The sequence below is a fragment of the Lygodium microphyllum genome, chromosome 28, assembly GCF_053477565.2.
Source record: "Lygodium microphyllum isolate KBCC chromosome 28, Lygodium_microphyllum_v1.1.10, whole genome shotgun sequence".
NCBI classification, from domain to species: Eukaryota; Viridiplantae; Streptophyta; class Polypodiopsida; order Schizaeales; family Lygodiaceae; genus Lygodium; species Lygodium microphyllum.
In genome coordinates, this window is record NC_141162.1 from 72,357,644 (window position 1) to 72,375,520 (window position 17,877).

Genomic DNA, 17,877 nt, shown 5'->3' on the forward strand with positions numbered 1-17,877 from the left:
GTTTTGCACAAAAGGAGCGTACTCTACCTCCGTTGATTATACTACAATAACAATCGATTCTAAAATTAGAATCAATATCAAATCCTATTATACAAATAGTAGAAAAGAGAGAAGAGTAGACAAAAGTAACAAATGTTTATTAAGAATGGGTAAATGAAACACAAATATTGAGAATCAACAAAAATGAGTAACGCTTGTGGCACATGCAACAAATATTGATTGCAAGTCAAGTGCTTATAGCAACAGCATTTAGCGCTTTTATTAAAATGTGACTAAGCCCTTAGAGAGATCATTCTTTGCATGGTCTACTACAAACTGGCAATGTGGAAGATGCCCTCTCCTTACAATATATTTTAGTCTCAACTTTTAGGTTACTAGATTTGTTGCAATTCTGATTATTTACAAGAGCTTATCATGCATACATTGAAGAGGTAGAAAAGTATGTCTTTTAGGACTTGCATGTTTTAACCTTGTTTGCTAAAATCTTTATTTCTACCTACATTCCATTGCAAACCAAATATATGCCATTCGATTGGGAGCATTGATAACCCTATTTAGGATTCAGGGCATAAACTTGTACTTCCTAGCAATGTCAAAACTTGTTAGTTGCACATCAAATTCCTAATGCAAACATGATCGCATATAGCAAATGCAAATATAAATTATAAACCACTAATACAAAATTATGAAGGCCAGCATGAATGCAATCTAGGAACGTAAATTTGAACACAAAGTGTGAAAGCAAATGCGAATTGTGAGCTTGAAAGTGAGCTTCAAACATAATAGTGCAAAATACTAACTACAAACATCAAACTACTAGAACTCGTCAAAAAGATCTACTTGTAAACCATGTATGTACCTGTGTATAATATATTTTCTTCGACATTTCTACTAAGGAGAGATTACATGCCCAACGTTACCAAAGGGTAAACCTTACAAAGTTTCATGATAGTTTTACGCAATATCACGTCAATTTATTAAGGAATAAAAAAGTCAAACCTTGCCATTACTACTTCAATGCTTTAAGAATAAGCAACAAAGTGGAAAATGGAAAAGAAATGTTCTTGCAAAAGAAGCATCACAAATCTACTCAAAGTCTTCCTACTAATCAAGACATCTTCACCATTTCCACCCTCGAGCATGCTGAATCCAAGTCTGTTGGGTGCTTTGCTTTAAGAACTAGTTTGGGAAATAACCAAAATAAGGATCAACCTTGCTCACCTGTATATCTGATAGCCACTTCACTCAATCCTTAGGCTAAGCCACCAAGTACACCATGGGACTGAGAGAGTTCCCTTTGGATACCACTAGATGCAGCAACCTCAACTTTCACCTGATGCTTATTACAATGTTCAGGTCAAGGGAAAAGAAATTTTTCAAATACAACGGTAGTCTGAAAACCTGTAAACCTAGCTAGCTAGTCAAGCGTCAGCAAAGAAGCACCATTCAAACAAAATATTGATTTCAAACCCAAAAGTCCACCACCACAGGAGATAAAAGTAGTCCATTTACATCGAATCTCAATTTGCACTCTGGACATTCATATGTAAGCTTGAATATAATAAACGTCTGAATCATTGTCAAAAAGGGACCCAGTATGCACCTCAATTATGCTAATATCCTTGTAAATACAAGTGTATGCATACAAAGACTCTCTTAATCCAAGCAAGTTTCAATCTTTTAAGAAACACCACCAGCGTCCCATGAGCAGGATAATATTTTGTTCAATTATCTCTTCAGGATTACTAAGCATGGCTGTGGTACTGCCACAGTGCAAAAGCACACTAATAAAATCTTGCTTGTAGCAGACTCCCTAGCCTCACACTTAGGCGTACATTACATTTCCTCAGTTGTATTGCAGAAGCCAATGCATGGTAAAATTTAACACGATACCCTGCTGTATCAACAACCGCAATGACAGTGAAGATCACGGCATGTGGTTTGATAAAATGGATAAGAAAGCTCAGCATCCTCCAGAGGATCAACCAAATATGCCTATAGACTCAAGAAAAGCTACACCCTTTCAAAAAGTACAGTAGTACAAAAGTAACCATAAAAGTGAGCCCCATGATGTCTTTAAAGAGAATGGTTTTGAAACACAAATTCGTAGCTGAAGTTGATAACACATCTGCCAAGTATAATGACTACAGTTTTCATTGTATAGTGAACCAGCTAGCAAGGTGCACATCTAAACTCTAGGTAGCAGATACCACATTTTACAAGTGAATGAATGCGATCAAGCATATAGAATAAAACCAGATGAGTGAACAGTGTGAGCTGAACACCTCCTGAGTTAGGTGATACTGTCCTGTTAACAGTGGTCAAATAGCCCTCCTTACACATCTGACAATCTGCAGTATCCCAATTGCACAATGTTTGGTCAGCTTATCTGTTCTGTACAGAATTCCATCCACAGGTAAACCCATCTCATTTCTAGTTCAAGAGCCCACAACTGCACTGAGCCTTTGTTGCCAACAGAGAACTGATAGAGACTATTTGTCAACATCCATCGGGGCCTTTTTACACATTCAGTTGAACATGCTGGAGAAGTGAATGGGTCAACATCATGAAACCCTGTGAACTACCGGTCAGCTCAGCTAAACTTCTTTAGAATGCATCACCAAGCTGTGCATTATATTAGTAGCATCCAATTTCTTTATTGAAGCTCAGCTTTGCTATTAGTTGTAACTGTACATCTGCACTTCATTAATATATTTGGGAGCCTGATCTTTGATTCCTTGCTCTTCAGATTGAGCTGCCGTTTCTGCCTCAATAAAGAGTGTATGCACCAAGCTACCACATATCTATACTTCTGCAGGAGGGGTAGCTGGCAACTCAAAACTTTTCACAGTAGAGTTCTCCACTTTATCAACCTGCCACAATCCTAGTATCATGTAAAACATATCAACCGGCATAGAAAAACAATCTAATCCACAGTACATTATCTTTATTCACACCTCCAGGGTCGCTCTCTGTGGGAAGAGAGAAATAGCATCCAGATCCCAAGCGATACCACTAGAAATAATGCGGTAAAGAGTCAAATAAAACCCCAGTCTAGCTCTCAATCATGTAAGACGTCTCACAGAATTAGGTTCTAACATCCTAGAAAAAATCATACTGATAACACAGCAGACAGTATTTGTATGCTTATCACAAAGACACAGTCCATCAGTCTCAAGCATTCTTGATAGAGAGAACAAGACACTGAAAATTACAGATGATATGAGAGTCTGAGACTCATACAGACAATCTCCCTTTACGAACTTTGATCTAAAGACTACTATGTTTACACCAATTTCATCATATTGAAAGCATGGCAACACAAACATTTCAAACCATCCTTTGATGGAGCATTCTACCTTTAGAGGCTACTGGAGGGCCAAAGGCCACTCTCATTTTATAAAAGTCTTGACTCCTCCCTGATGCCCATACTGACTGTTAGCTGGAGACACTTATGTTAACATCATTGTCAGATGAGACCTAAATTGGATGTGAATTCGGGAGTAATGAATTATCAGAACATTATGAAGCAGCCATTGTGACGAACACATCCAGATTCCGGACATGAACACAGGAGAAATACATACCAGTTCTGTAAGAGGTAGAAATGGACCAACACTCAATTTATGGACTAGTTCAACAAATATAATGCACCAGGTATCAATCAAGAAACTAAGAATAAGCATAGATACAGTAGCAACAGGAAGATTATAGAGGAGGATAGCATGCACAAGAAGACATTATAAAATCACTCATCGAAAAGTTAAATTTTAACTCAAATTGAAAGAGACATAAACAAAGTGAGCTTGATCACTTTGTAGAACAAGAAAAAAACAAAATATGGTTACCGATAGCTTCACATCTGCCATTGTTACAATGGACTACATGGGTTGATGTGCTAAGATAAGCTGTTTTTACATCGATGCCTCACCTGTGAGTCACAACAAGTTGCCAAACGTAAGGGACAAAAAACTCCTCTGGATGATTCTCCTCTTCATATGTGAAACGCAGCTGTGTGAACATCTGTGAATAAACAAGCAAAACAGTAAAACTACTAACCATAAAACTTGAGCACGAAAGCAGCTCTCAAAACACTCAAGTGTGCTTACCTTCATGCCTTCTCCTCTCCAGCTCCTTGTATTTGCAATAATCACCTGAAGTACCTTTTCGACTGACCATTCTCCTTCCTTACTTTGAGCATCCATCCGGGAATTGAAGAAGTCAAGAACCTTCAAAATACACACAGAATGTAACTTTGCTTGCAGTTTTCAGATACCATAAGAGTTCTTTCTGAAAAATAAAAAAGTCCAAAAAATGTGCTAAAAGCAGGACTACGGCAATTCAAATTCGTTCAGCACACTTACTGTGTAAATGTTCTCAATAAGCTCATAGAATCGTGGATGATCTCGAAAAGGATGGAAAAGCTCCTGTTGATGAAGAAGAGCATATACCACCTACTACATCCAAGGTAACCACTCATAACAAATAATTGCAATAAATCCTCCAATAGACTATAGCAATTGATTGATAATGTTTGCTCTCTCTCTCTCTCTCTCTCTCTCTCTCCAAGCACCCCGTAAAGGGTAGTTGTATTAATTCTCTTTTTCTTTGTAATAGGTAATTATATTAATTATGAAAAAGGACAAGATTGGAAGATTACAAGATGCACAATTGCTCTAGGCCATCATGCACAAAAAGATACAAAGTAGCGGCAAAGGAACAAAGGAGATTGCTGTACACCAAGGGACTCAATCATCTCTGACCAAGATATCATTATGCTGTATAAAATGAGTCAAGTAGCAATAGATCACCGTCCAATACTTTCATGGATGCATCGGATTGTTCAATACCATATTCATCAAACGCCCTTTGCTATTTATGTAGAGGGTTGGCCAACAACTTGATGCATCTAGTGTACGGCCTTAGTGGCCCATCCCTTGGTCTAGGCTTTATGCTTTAGGTGAGTTTCTATAAGGATCAAGGGTTTAGATCAGCATTGTTTTGCTACACTTAGTGCTTTCTTGTCATATTTCATTCGGCCAAGAGGGCCAATTAATCCCTTTCTTCATGCAGATGCTTTTTACCTATGGGTTATTAGCTAGTGTTATTTTCATAGTTACATGGAAATGCCCCCAAACACCACATTTTTGCCATTTCACTGTTTCCATTCCTGTTTCCGGTCGCGTTTCCATTTTTACCTTTCTCATCCCTATGGACCTATAGTTACTGGAAACTCCCCGAAACTCCAAATTTTTTCCATTCCAGTTTCCATTTCCCATAACTATAGTTGTTTTGCAAGCTAGTTCGTTGGCAGCCCTCTCTCTCTTTCTCTCTCTCCAAGTATTGTAATTTGTGGTAGTAGGTGGGCCCCTCGAATGTGGTGCAAGTTGTTACCGACAATGCATCAAATTGTTGGCACATGGGCCATTTGCTTAAAGCCGAGTTTTTCAAGATTGTGTGGACTCCATGTGCAAGTCATTGTTTGGACTTGCTCGTGGAGGACATTGGAAAGCTCCAGTGGGTGAAGAGGGCCGTTTGCAAAGCTACATCAGTTGTCACCTTCTTCATAGTAAAGGTAAAGGTGCTTGTGATGTATCACGAGCATAGCACACTAAAGTTGAAGAAGCCTTCTTCAACTTGGTTTGCTTACATGTCCTTGTTGCTCAAGCACCTTTATGAGGTGCGGTCCACATTGCACCAAACAGTGGTGTCCACTCTATGGAATGAGTGGGATGAACATAAGACAGAGGAGGCCAAAGCCATGCAATGCTCACGCCTCAATGAGCAATTTTGGCAGAAAGTTTGTGCCATTGTCATTGTCATGACTCCCTTTTATAGGGTGTTACATATGAGCAATTGTAAGGGGTCCATCATGGGCTTTCTCATTCACTTCTTTAAAGCAGCATTGATGGAGGCACATGCTTGCACGGTGATAACGAAGACACAACATGCACATGTTCTAGAGATAGCAGAGAGGAGATGGGTATGGATGCGTAAGCCCATCCATGCTTTTGCAACATTGGTACATTCTGCCTACAAGTCGCTAGCGGGACATGGACAATATAGAGCTCCATTCGAACCAACTTACATATTTGACTTGTGTGGTCCCCGTGGATGATCGCAATGCAGTGCTGGAGAAACTAGGATGCTACGCAAATCAAAGAGGGCATATAGCTTTTGCTTCTCCCACTTGTTGGAGGAGAGAGTCACTTGTGAAGCCTCTATTTTGGTGGCAAAACTTTGGATACATGTTGAAGATCCTTTAGCTCTTAGCAATGAGAATCCTTGCTCAAGATTGCTCTTCGAATACATGTGACAGAAACTGGAGCACCTATTCTCTCATTCACACGAAGATTCGTAATTGGCTTAGCACGCAACAATTAGGGCAGCTAGTCTATTGCCATACTAACTTATGCATGATGAGGGCTATGATGAGCATGGGTAGTCCGAAGCAAGTAAGCACTTAATCATAAAATTTTAAATTTATTATTTTAAACTTTAAAGTTTATACTTTACGATTTAGACTTTCGCATTTACAATCTTATGTACATTGTGTAGGTGAATATTGATACATTCAAGTTGACATGCAACACTCTTTCAAGTGTACATCACAAGGTGGATGAGGAGGAGATGATCCTTATGGACCTCTATAGAGAGCTTATAGCAACAAATACTCGTGATACTTGCAATCAACATACTCGTGCGCAAGGAGCTCGAGTAGGTGGTAGCATGGGCATGGTCATTTAGCGCCCTCCGCTATCTAGGAGGGGTGGTTCGAGTGGCTTGCAAACATATGTGAGGCGGGGCTCTAGTAGCTCCCATCCCATGCCTCATAATGACATCATCTCCCCCCCCCCCCCCCCCGCGAGCCTACACAACCGGCGCGTAGGGAGCCATCATTTGACGATGATGGTAACCTCATTAGTGAGAATAAGTATGAGAGTGTCTTATCATCCGATGCCTCATGATGACATCATCTCCCCTCTCCCCCCCGGAGCCTACACAACCGGCGCGTAGAGAGCCATCATTTGATGATGATCGTAACCTCATCAGTGAGAATAAGTATGAGAGTGTCTTATCATCCGATGCCAAGGAGTAATCTTCAAACACTCTTGATGAGCACTCAGATGGTTCTAATAATGATGATAGTAATGCTTCATCATAGATTCATAGGCCTCTCTCTTTTTCATATCTACTATCATTATATCCGAATTTCACTATCATCCATCACCCATGCATATACTAGACTCTAGTTGCATGTTGCGCGCAGCACATTCAACCGCAAAGCCACCCTCCTGTATTCATCTTATTTTATAATGAAATGGCTATTTTCACTTTAAACATGTGTTCTATCATTCAGTGATTTTTTTTTTAGATCAAGTTTTTTTTCATATTAATATCATACCATACCTTATAAAAACAAAAGGCACCATTTAGTACCACATTTTATCATACCGATGATACCTTTCGTACTTGACAACTATGATAGCAATCATCAAGTTTGAAAGAAAGTACATACGTTTGATAATCAATGTGTAAAGAGGAAAATTTATCATAGAAGCATAGCATGCAAAGGATGACATCAATATGGTTGAAGCTCATTAATCGAAAGTTCATGGACTCATGGTACTATTGGATCGAAGGATCCAATCTCACCACCATCCAATCCCAACAATCCAAGTCAAGCCCTCTAGATAAGGGACACAATATTCTTGGTCAATGGGTGCCATGTGGAGCTAAAGTCTACACACCATTCGACAAGAAAGAATATTGTGAGTAGAACCATTCTCAAACAAAATTATAGTTGTCAGGCCATTAATATGGTCAATGAACTTTAAAAGTTCATGCGTGCAAAACATAGTTTTATTTATGGAACAACCATTACACCTACTAACATTAACAAAGCAATCCTTTGCTAAAAATTCAAAAGAAATACCTAGAACTTCTACAATATTTATCAAAGCCTTTGAAATTGACTTCACCTTCTTGTTCTATGTACACTCTCTATCTCCACAAAAGTGCCCCACCTAATGGCAAGTAAACTAGCAATCTTTAGAGCGTGAGTCACTCTGCACTTTACCATTCTTCTTTTTACGCAACTCTAAAGGCAACTAATGAGTTGTTGCTATGGTAGAGATTTTCTTTGGTTTAAAAATAAAGGTGGCTCAATGGGCCTATTGAGCTAAAAGTGCATCAGTTTGCCTTAAACAACCCCAAAACATGTTTAATTAATTAATAAACCTTATTATTTTAAAAAGAAACGTGATTCTAGAGAGTCATTTTGTCCCACATATAAAACCCTAATTTGGGTGCCCCAAACTTTCTATAAATAGGCATGCAACCCACCACTCTCTATCAATCTCGTTTCTACATGTTTCATGAGTCTTATCTCTGCTGCCCACACCCCATGTGCGGAGGGCATCACGATCAAAGCCTTGCATCGCAATCTACATCTATTTGGCGCCTAATTTCAGCCTCTTCCACCTGTCGCCTACCTCTTGGAGCTATCACCATCAGCAAGAAACTTGTGTTTGTTGCTATCACCATCATCAGGGCCTTCACTCATTGTTACCATCATCTGCATCCAATCCCCATTAGTAGGAGCTATAGATGTCATTATCCTACTTGCATTTGCAATCAATGTCTCTCCTCTAGCTCTCATCATCAACATCTACACTGTCACCATCAATTTTCACTTGTCACCTATCAATAATCAGCTTGTGTTTGGCCATTCTGCACAATCTCCAACTTTTCTCTCTCGTACTACCTGTCTACATCAGATCCAATCTTTTGTGGCTATGTTTGCTAGTGTTCGACACAGGAAGACTTTCTTACTACATTTCAAGATCCATTCAGAGTACAACACACTCTCCAACTCATAACCTCTACCTTGATCCCAAACAAACGAGAGTTTGAGGTTCAATATTCACTACATAGTGTGTTTGTTATATCACACTGTATATCCAATAGTCATTTACTTCATTATTCATCGTATTCACTGTCTCTGAGTTACCCTAACTCTAACTATGTTCTGTGTCATTAGTTTGTGCTTCGTCATACAATTGTTTTTGTGTTTTTTACGTTTAGGGCATTTCTTCACATGGTATCATAGCTAGGTACTCTTTGAGAAACCTTGACCTTTGATGAGAAAGCTCATCTATAGAAGCAAGAATGACAAAAGGGTCGATAACTTCGAACACATTCACACCACCACTCCAATCTCCACAGCCTAGCATGGACAGAAACCATCAGGAGTAAGCCTCCCAACTTGCTACTTCTCGATCTAACATGGATGCAAAACTATTGGACACTAATGGAGTCCACAGACCATATCAAATTTCCGCCACTAAGTACGACCTCATCCTTATGCATAGGGCTCAACAGGAGATTGAAGGTAAGCATGAGTTATCTCCTTTAGACTCAGTGCATACAACTAATGCTATTGTAGGACCTTTGGAATCCCTACTACGGACTGGCCGTTCACAAGTGCAACCTAACTCGGATTACACTCCACTTCTACAAAACTTCATTTCTCCAATGTCAAGAACGAAGCCAATTATGTCAGATGCTATGCTAACTGATTCTGTATTTTCTATTAGATCAGGGGATGCTCGTCAAGAAGGAACTCTTCAAAATAACCTTTGGCTTCTAAGTAATGAGGAAAAAAGGTATTTCTTGATGAACTCAAAACTAGATAAGAAGCTGAAATAAAAACTTGCAAGTATTCCTTCCCTTCCTTTTCCTTCGAATGATTTTATTTCTCAGTGTTAATTTGGAGTAGGTGCATTTTCATTCAATGCATTTAATGGACAAAAGGAATCAACCATGTTTCCCACATCATCAATTACTAATCCATTTGGGCTCCAATCCATCCCTCCCTCATCTTTCGTTGCACCTTCCTTTCTGCTTCCATTAAGTGCACCACATTTACCACCACACACCACACCAACGGGTTCTACACATTTAGGCACAACCTTTTAGATCTCTACATACCCGTTTCCAAGTGGTGTACATGTGGCGAAGACTCTACCTCCCACACACACTTTCAAGTTCTCCCTCTAGGAGTGCATCCCAAACATACTCAAGTGTAGATCGTTTGGTATCGCACTTTGTCTCTATACATTACCTAGTGGACCATCCAATCATTATGTTGTTCCCCATCCGACATTTGGACAGGGCTATCATATCCCAGCGCCTCCATCTCCATCTTCAGTATAATATGGACCTATGTTCGGTACTTCCACCTCAATCAGCACTCCTTGGACATCAGCAACCTATTTCTATCTATCCAACGCTACCCCCTTCTCCTTCTTATCCACCACCACCGCCACTACCACCATCTTATCCTCCACCCTACCCCACCAATCCACCTTCACATACACCTCATAGTTCGAGCTCGTCATCCACCAAGCATGCTTTAATGACAAGAATCGTTTCAATGGGTCAAACTACACCACTTGGTCAAATTTGATGAGGCATGTCTTAGATTCTCAGAACCTATGGGTTTTAGTGCAAGGGTTGGAACCATAGTGACAGGAAACGGCCGGAACGGCCCCTTGGCACGCGGAATCGCCGTCCCCGGCAGCGCGGACCGCGTTTCCAAACGATGGAACGTTCCCTGTCTGAAACGGGACAGGGAACGCCACGTGGCAAAATGACCTACGGGCCGCCCTGCCCAGTTTCCGCCTGCGCCCAGTTCTCCTGCGTCCCGTCTGCTCCCGCCTGGTCCAGTTCTCCTGCTCCCGCTTGCTTCTGCCTGAGGCCCTGCATTCTGCTCGCGAGACCCGCCTGCATCCTGCCCCCAGGCCCCAGGGCCCAGCCACCTTCTTTCTCTTCCTTCTTCTTCTTTCTTCTCTTCCCTCTCTTCCTTCTTCTTCTTTCTCTTCTTTCTCCTCCCACCTCCAACCTCTTCCTTCTCTTCCTTCTTCTTCTTTCTCTTCTTTCTCTTTCTTCTCTTCCTTCTCTTCTTCCTTCTACCTTCTCTTCACTTCTCCCTTCTCTTCTTCCTTCTTCCATGAACCTTCTTCTTCTTCTCCCTTCTCTCCCTTTCCCTTCTCTCTCGACTCTTGAGTGAGTCTTGACTCTTGAGCCTTCTCCCTTCTCTCGAGCCTTCAATAATCAATTTTCAGCCTTCAATTTTTCTTTCTCTCGACTCTTGAACCTAAAGCCTTCAATTTTCAGCCTGAAATCATAAATGGCTTCATCTTCCCGCCCCGCTCATCGGGTTGGTGGTCAAGGAAAAAGGTCTGATGATTGGTCACGGTGGGAAGAAGTAAATGCTGACTGCCCTTTGAGTGGTGGAGGATCTCGACCATGGACTTGCAAGCTTTGCCCATACAAGCGAACTAGTGGAGCAAACACGGTAATCCATTGAGCCGAGCATTTGTATTTCAAATTTTTATTGATTTTAATTTTTCAAAGTTACTTAAATATTAGAATATGGACTACCAATTGCCACTTGTTCCATTTTAAATTTTAATATTTATGCATAATCGGGTCCGAGCTCATCTCCTACATGAGCCAAATTCAGAGGTGCAGTTTTGTCCAAATGTGACCTTGGAGAAGCAAAGGGAGCTTCGTGACCGTGTAGCAGGTCAACAAGCTTATCTTGCATCTAGACCACGACGTGTTGCAGTTGACCCTACAACTTTTGTGACACCATCCCCATCAGATGTATCTAGAGCAGAGTCAGTATCAGGAAGTGCTACCTCCACACCTACTACAGGCATTGCATCGGCCATGGCATCAACAACGCCACATGTTGCACGTAGACAAAGCACACTTGATGCTAGTTGGGATCCCAAGAAAAAGGAAGAGGTGGATACATCAGTGGCACGCTTTTTTTATCATGACCACATTCAATTTCGTGCAGCCAGGTCAGAGTATTTTAAATTGATGTGCAAGAAGATTGGTGAGTATGGCCCTTCGTATGTACCTCCATCATCAGAGACCTTACGCACCACTTTGCTCGACAAGGAAAAGCGCCTTGTTGAGCAAGCAGCAGTGACTAGAAAGAGCATGTGGGCTAAAAATGGAGTTTCCTTGATTGCTGATGGTTGGAGTGATACACGCAAGCGATCCATTCATGGTATGGTTGCTTATTCTCGTGGGGAAATGTATTTTATATCTTCACATGATGCGTCGGGGACAGGAAAGTCAGCAGATGTACTTGCAGCAGAGTAGATTACAGGTGTTGAGCTTATTGGCCCAGAGCATGTTGTGGGATTTGTTGCAGATGGAGAGCCTGCAAATAGGGCAGCAGGTGCTATTATTCAGGGATATTATCCACATATCACAATTTCATATTGTATGGCTCATTGCTTGAACAACCTACTAAAGGATATTGGTAACCTGTAATGGATTGCACCTGTCATAGAGCAAGGAGCTCAAATGGTTAGCTTTGTTTTGAATCACCAGTTTCTTCGCCATCACTTCTCTTTGCGGTCGAAGAAGACACTTTTAAAATACTCTGATACCAGATTTGCCTTTAACTTCTTGATGCTAGGCAGGTTAAGAGAATGCAGTGGTGCCTTGAGGCAGTTATTTCTTAGTGATGAGTTTACCTCATCAACATTGGCAGATACTCCTACAGGTATTTTATGCTTGGAGAAAGTAAATAACTCCACTTTTTGGGATAATGTAAAGCTGATAGATGCTATGGTATCACCCATTGTACATTTATTGAGGGTTATGGATGCTATGCAACCTTGCATTGGCAAGGTATATGAGGCTATGGACAGGCTGAATGAAAAGTTGCAAGAGTTGGCACCAAATGATAAGGCGTATGAGGAAATACACCATTTAGTTGTGACGAGGTGGAACTCCTATAGCTCACCCATGCATGCAGCTGCATTTGTTGTGGATCCTGAGTTCCAGGGCAAGGGTCAGGAGAATGACAGTGAGGTTATGGATGCATGGAGACTAATATTGTCTCGTCTAGTGCCTGATCATGGCACTAGACGAAAGATCAAGGATCAGCTTTCATGTTATAGGACCTTTCGGGGTTCTTTTGGTTGTGGGGATGCACAGGAGGATCGCTGTAAGATTGGGGCAGCTTTGTGGTGGGAGGACTATGGTTTGGATGGTCCTGAGTTGCAGCAACTAGCCATCCGTATTTTGAGTCACTCAGTTAGCTCCTCTTGTTTGGAGCAATTGTGGAGTACCTACGCTCACATTGCTTCAAAGAAGAGGAACCGTCTTGGTGTGGAGAGGGCAAACGATCTAGTATTCGTTAGTGCTAATTTGAGGATGTTATGTAACAGTATGACAACAAAGCCTGATCCATTCACAGAGTGGGAGATGCAGCAAGAAGAGGAGACACATGCTGATGTTGAGGGAGATGCAGCAATTCATGGTACACATGATGATGAGGCTGGCACTTCAGGAGTGGCTAGATCAGCCTCAGATCATGATCATGATCTTTGATTTAGCTTACTTATCACGAGTCTCATGATACATGACACATTTACATTATATATGATATTATGATCATTGATGACACTGTGACACTTGGGTTGTTGACAGTTGTGCCATGCCGATATTATATTTGTACTTGAGTCTTGCAGTCTTACAGTTGCCCTTTGGGCTATTTTGGCATGCCGCATTTTGCTTTAGTCTAGAGATTAGACTTTATATTCACAGTCTTTTTTGGGGCAATGAGCATGTTCTTTCAAAGATTAGACTTCAATTTCATATTTGTAATCTTTTAAGTTTTTTGGCAATGGTACCATAGGCATGTTCTTTTAGCTTAGACTTTTAAGTTTAGTTCATTGTTCATTGTTTTATCATTTATAATTTTCGGCATATGTATTATGGATTTTATTATTTATAATTGAATAGCTTACCTCTTGAGCCTTGTAAGTTGCAATTCAATTTCTAATGAGTAGTTTTAGAATAATGCATGATATCTCAAAGTTAAAACTTAAAATGATTTGTCCTTGTGGATTATATACCTTGGTTTTAAGTTTTAACACTCCAGAGTCCACATGGATTATGAGTGAAATATTAATTTTTTTTCATGAATTTTGATTTTTTTAAAATGCCGTTCCCGTTCCCACGTCCCCGTTCCCTAGGTTTGGCGTTCCCATCTCCGTCCCCGTCCCCGTTCCCCGTTTCATGTTTCTATGGTTGGAACCCCAACCAGATCCCGCACTTGTTCCATACCTGGTCACCTACTCATGGAAGGCACGTAACACCTCCGCTATTGTCGAGCTTATGCATGGCTTATTACTTGAGTTTCACTCTTAGCTTTAGCATGTCAACTTAGCATCCGAGTGTTGCGCGCACTTGATTGACTACTATACAGCTCGGGATAGAACCCGTCACATCAATTTGGATCATGAGCTCCAAAATTTTAAAATCATAGACAAGGATAACTTGAAAGTCAAGTTGGTTGAGAATCGGCGTCTTCTTACTGAGTTCTCAACCACTAGGGCTCGTAAGTCCTTTGATGATCACGTTACCCTGTTCCTTAACAAGCTACCAAGAAAATGCTTCCATTTTGTGCAACAGGTGATTCCATAGCCTCAAATACCCACATTTCATAATTTGAGTGTCAACTCTTGCATTATGCACCATTGTTCGATCAATTTCATAACACGTCCTCAATAGAGAAGACTCTTGTTGCATTTTCTCAAAAGGAACCACAGAGCAGTGATAAAAAAACTTCAAATCAAAATCAAAATGAAACCAAGATTAGTGAATCCCAAGGATCCACACAATCACCTCTCAAGCCTAGATGACAGAATGTACCTAAGAAGAATAGGTATTGTCAACATTGTCAAAAGATTGGCCATTATGAGGACAAGTGTTGATCTAAGGCAAGAGGCACACAACCAAAATCAAAGAATCGGACGCTCGCACCCCAGTCGAGTAAACCCCAACAAGGGAAGCAAGGTGGTGGTAAACCCTAGCACGGATAGTAACACAACCAAACCCACAATACCACTAGTCATCCATCATAGTCGATGAACTACTCAACTCCAGACGATTTGTCTAACTAGTCTGCATATGCCCACATCGCCTCCTTCGAGACATCAAATGTGAGTCTCGTTTACATCTACAACTTGCCTCCTGACGAGGTGATTGCAAAGGCCCACTCATCACAGCCAAGCACATCAACACTTATTTGGCTCATGGATAGTGCAAGTACCCATTACATGACTCGTATAGAGCACATTTTCATTTCTCGAGCCCCTGCATCTAGGAGAGTCTACATAGGAAACGACTCCTCAATCAAGATACACACCTAGAGTCATGTCAGTTTTCCCATTGACCAAGGTCAGGTACTAGCTTCGCTAGATGATGTCTATCATGTCCCCCAACTTGGGGTAAACTTGTTGACCGTTTAGCAGCTTTGCCAGTTGGAGCGAGTAGTTTCCTTTTCATAGCGACCACAATTAAGGTCCTAAACTCTAACTAGTTTAGTGATTGCTCACAAAAAGGCACAGCTTTGGGGGGCGCACGGACTTCGAGTATCTTTGGCATTTTCGCTTAGGACATCTTGGCTACGACTCTTTGTAAGCTATCACATCAAGGGATGGTTGAGAGCCTTCCACGCCTCAAAATATCTCAAGAGCTCTATAAAGCATATCAGCTAGGTAAGCAACATCACACACCCTTCCCTCAACAATCTACCACCCGTACTGAGGAACCCCTTTGGCTCATTCATCTCAATCTTTGTGGTTTCACATCCACTGCCACCTTGAATGGTGCATTGTACTTCTTTTTTATAGTGGATGATTTTTATGGGTACATGTGGGTATATTTAATTAAGCACAAGTCCAATACGTTCACTTATTTCAATGCTTGGGTGCTACTGGTTCACAACCAAACTGATCGTCATATGGGTACTATGAGGGAGTGACTCTGGTGGCGAGTTTACCTCTCACGAGTTCTCTAAGTTTCTAAAGGAGCAGGGCATTGCTCACTAGCTCACCTTTACCAACTCCCCTGCACAAAATGTAGTCGTAGAGCATAGGAACCGGACAATTATGAATATGGCACGCTCTATGCTATTCACAGCAAAGCTCCTCGAGCACGTTTGGATTGAGGCTGTAAATACTTCAATGTACATCCTCAACCGATGTCTGATTGCAGCGGTCATTAAAAAGACTCCATACGAGGCATTTTTTGACTCTTGGCATGTTGTTTCTTACTTCAGAGTCTTCAATAGTTGTGCTTATACACACATTCCAAATGACAAGATAGGAAACCTCACCCCTTGAGCAAATCTCTTGATCTTTGTGAGCTATTCTTCCAAAACGAAAGCCTACTATTTGTTCAATTCTCAGACGAGCAAGGTGATTATTAAGAGGGATGTTTTCTTTGAAGAGAGGAGAATCCTATAGTCTTCTACGCCGGACTCTACGCCCTCACCTCTGCTCACATCCTATGACATCATGCCTTATGAGCCAGGTCTCTACCCACTCCTATCCTTCCTACAGATACTTCAGCTCCCAAGCCCCTCTAGGAGACCTGTTACCTCACTAGTACCAGCAAACCATGTAGAATTCATGCAATCCTTTCGCCCAATTCCACTCCAGAGAACCCTAGAAGATTTGCTCGGCTCATCCCTCAAGCTTCATTAATTACATTACAAATTCTAAGCTAGAAAATTGGTAGGAGGCCCTCTAAGACCCTCTGTGGCATGAGGCCATGGAGAAGGAACTGGATAGTATCGACCAAAATGGGACTTGGACCTCGGTGGATTGCCCTTGTTACATGCCAATAATTGGGACGAAGTGGATTTTTAGGACCAAGCTAATGGTACTTAAGACAAATACAAGGCTTGCCTTGTAGTGCAAGATTTCAAGCAAAAGCATGGCATTAACTATGAGGGAACCTTTGCATCTACCACTCGATTGACATCATTTCCTCTATTGGTTGTGCTCACTGCTCACCACAATTAGTTGATCTATCAGATAGACGTCAAAAGTGCCCTTCTGAACGATTATTTGGAGAAGGAACTCTATGTGGAGCAACCTTTCGGCTTGAGTTCTACTGACCGGAATGATAAGATATTTTGCTTGAGAAAAGCTATTTATGGGCTGAAGTAAGCGCTAAAGTCTTGGTACCACAAGATAGGCAAATTCTTACAGACTCATGGATACCATTCTACCCCTTGTGATCCAAATCTCAATGTGTGCACCACTAGCGCGAGGGTCAACTATATCCTGTTATAAAATGATGATATACTCCTCATTGGCTCAAATTTTGTGGCAATAGCAAAAATCAAGAAAAAACTTTGCGCTCATTCGTGATGAGCGACTTATCTTTGACTTAGGTTTGTTGTCTTATTTCTAGGGGATGGATCCAAGGGAAGTATCTTTTTGTCATAGTAGAAGTACACCTTATAGCTAGTGCAACAATGTTGCACTAATCAAACATGGCCTATGGCCACACCTCCTGACCCCACTATCCATCTGCATAAGGATACCTTGCGTTAACCTTTTGATCCTCACACCTATCGTTCTATTGTAGAAAAATTGCTTTGGTTAATACATACTCGGCCACATCTTGCATACTCAATTAGTTTGCTGAGTCAATATTTTAATGTACCTAGAATATCTCATTAAATTACTTGCTTCGTATGTTAAGATATATAAGGTGTACCTATAATTATGAACTAACTTATGGTAATGGTTTATGCTTGCAAGGGTACATTGATTCTTACTAGGTGGGAGATCCTGACACCTAGTATTCCCATGGCCACTATCTCCACACCTTGGACACAACATCCATCTCTTGGACTAGCTGTAAGGAGGAGAAGACAGTAGCTTCCACGGTCAAGGCAATTTATCAAGCTCTCTTCGATGGTACCACCAAGGCTATCTATCTGAGAGACTTGTTGGTCGCACTTCAATTTCCTTATGAGAC

The 17,877-nt window shown here is 41.1% G+C and overlaps 1 protein-coding gene and 1 pseudogene across 3 annotated transcripts in view; one reads left to right on the top strand and one right to left on the bottom strand.

The window, feature by feature from the left end:
- Positions 1–2,049: 2,049 nt before the first annotated feature.
- LOC148011589 (dyggve-melchior-clausen syndrome protein) overlaps positions 2,050–17,877 on the bottom strand; it is a 52,983-nt gene continuing 37,155 nt past the window's right edge. For 2 of the 3 annotated variants that reach the window (XM_087670056.1, XM_087670058.1), the window contains 5 exons: positions 4,365–4,454; positions 4,110–4,229; positions 3,932–4,023; positions 2,958–3,015; positions 2,050–2,873 (listed from right to left, as the gene is read on the bottom strand). In XM_087670056.1, coding sequence (XP_087526182.1) covers positions 2,805–2,873; positions 2,958–3,015; positions 3,932–4,023; positions 4,110–4,229; positions 4,365–4,454 — 429 coding nt within the window. In that variant the 3' untranslated portion in view covers positions 2,050–2,804. The remainder of the gene's footprint in view (positions 2,874–2,957; positions 3,016–3,931; positions 4,024–4,109; positions 4,230–4,364; positions 4,455–17,877) is intronic. The other variant, XM_087670057.1, reaches the window with a different exon arrangement.
- Positions 11,817–13,425, top strand: LOC148011590 (uncharacterized; annotated as a pseudogene).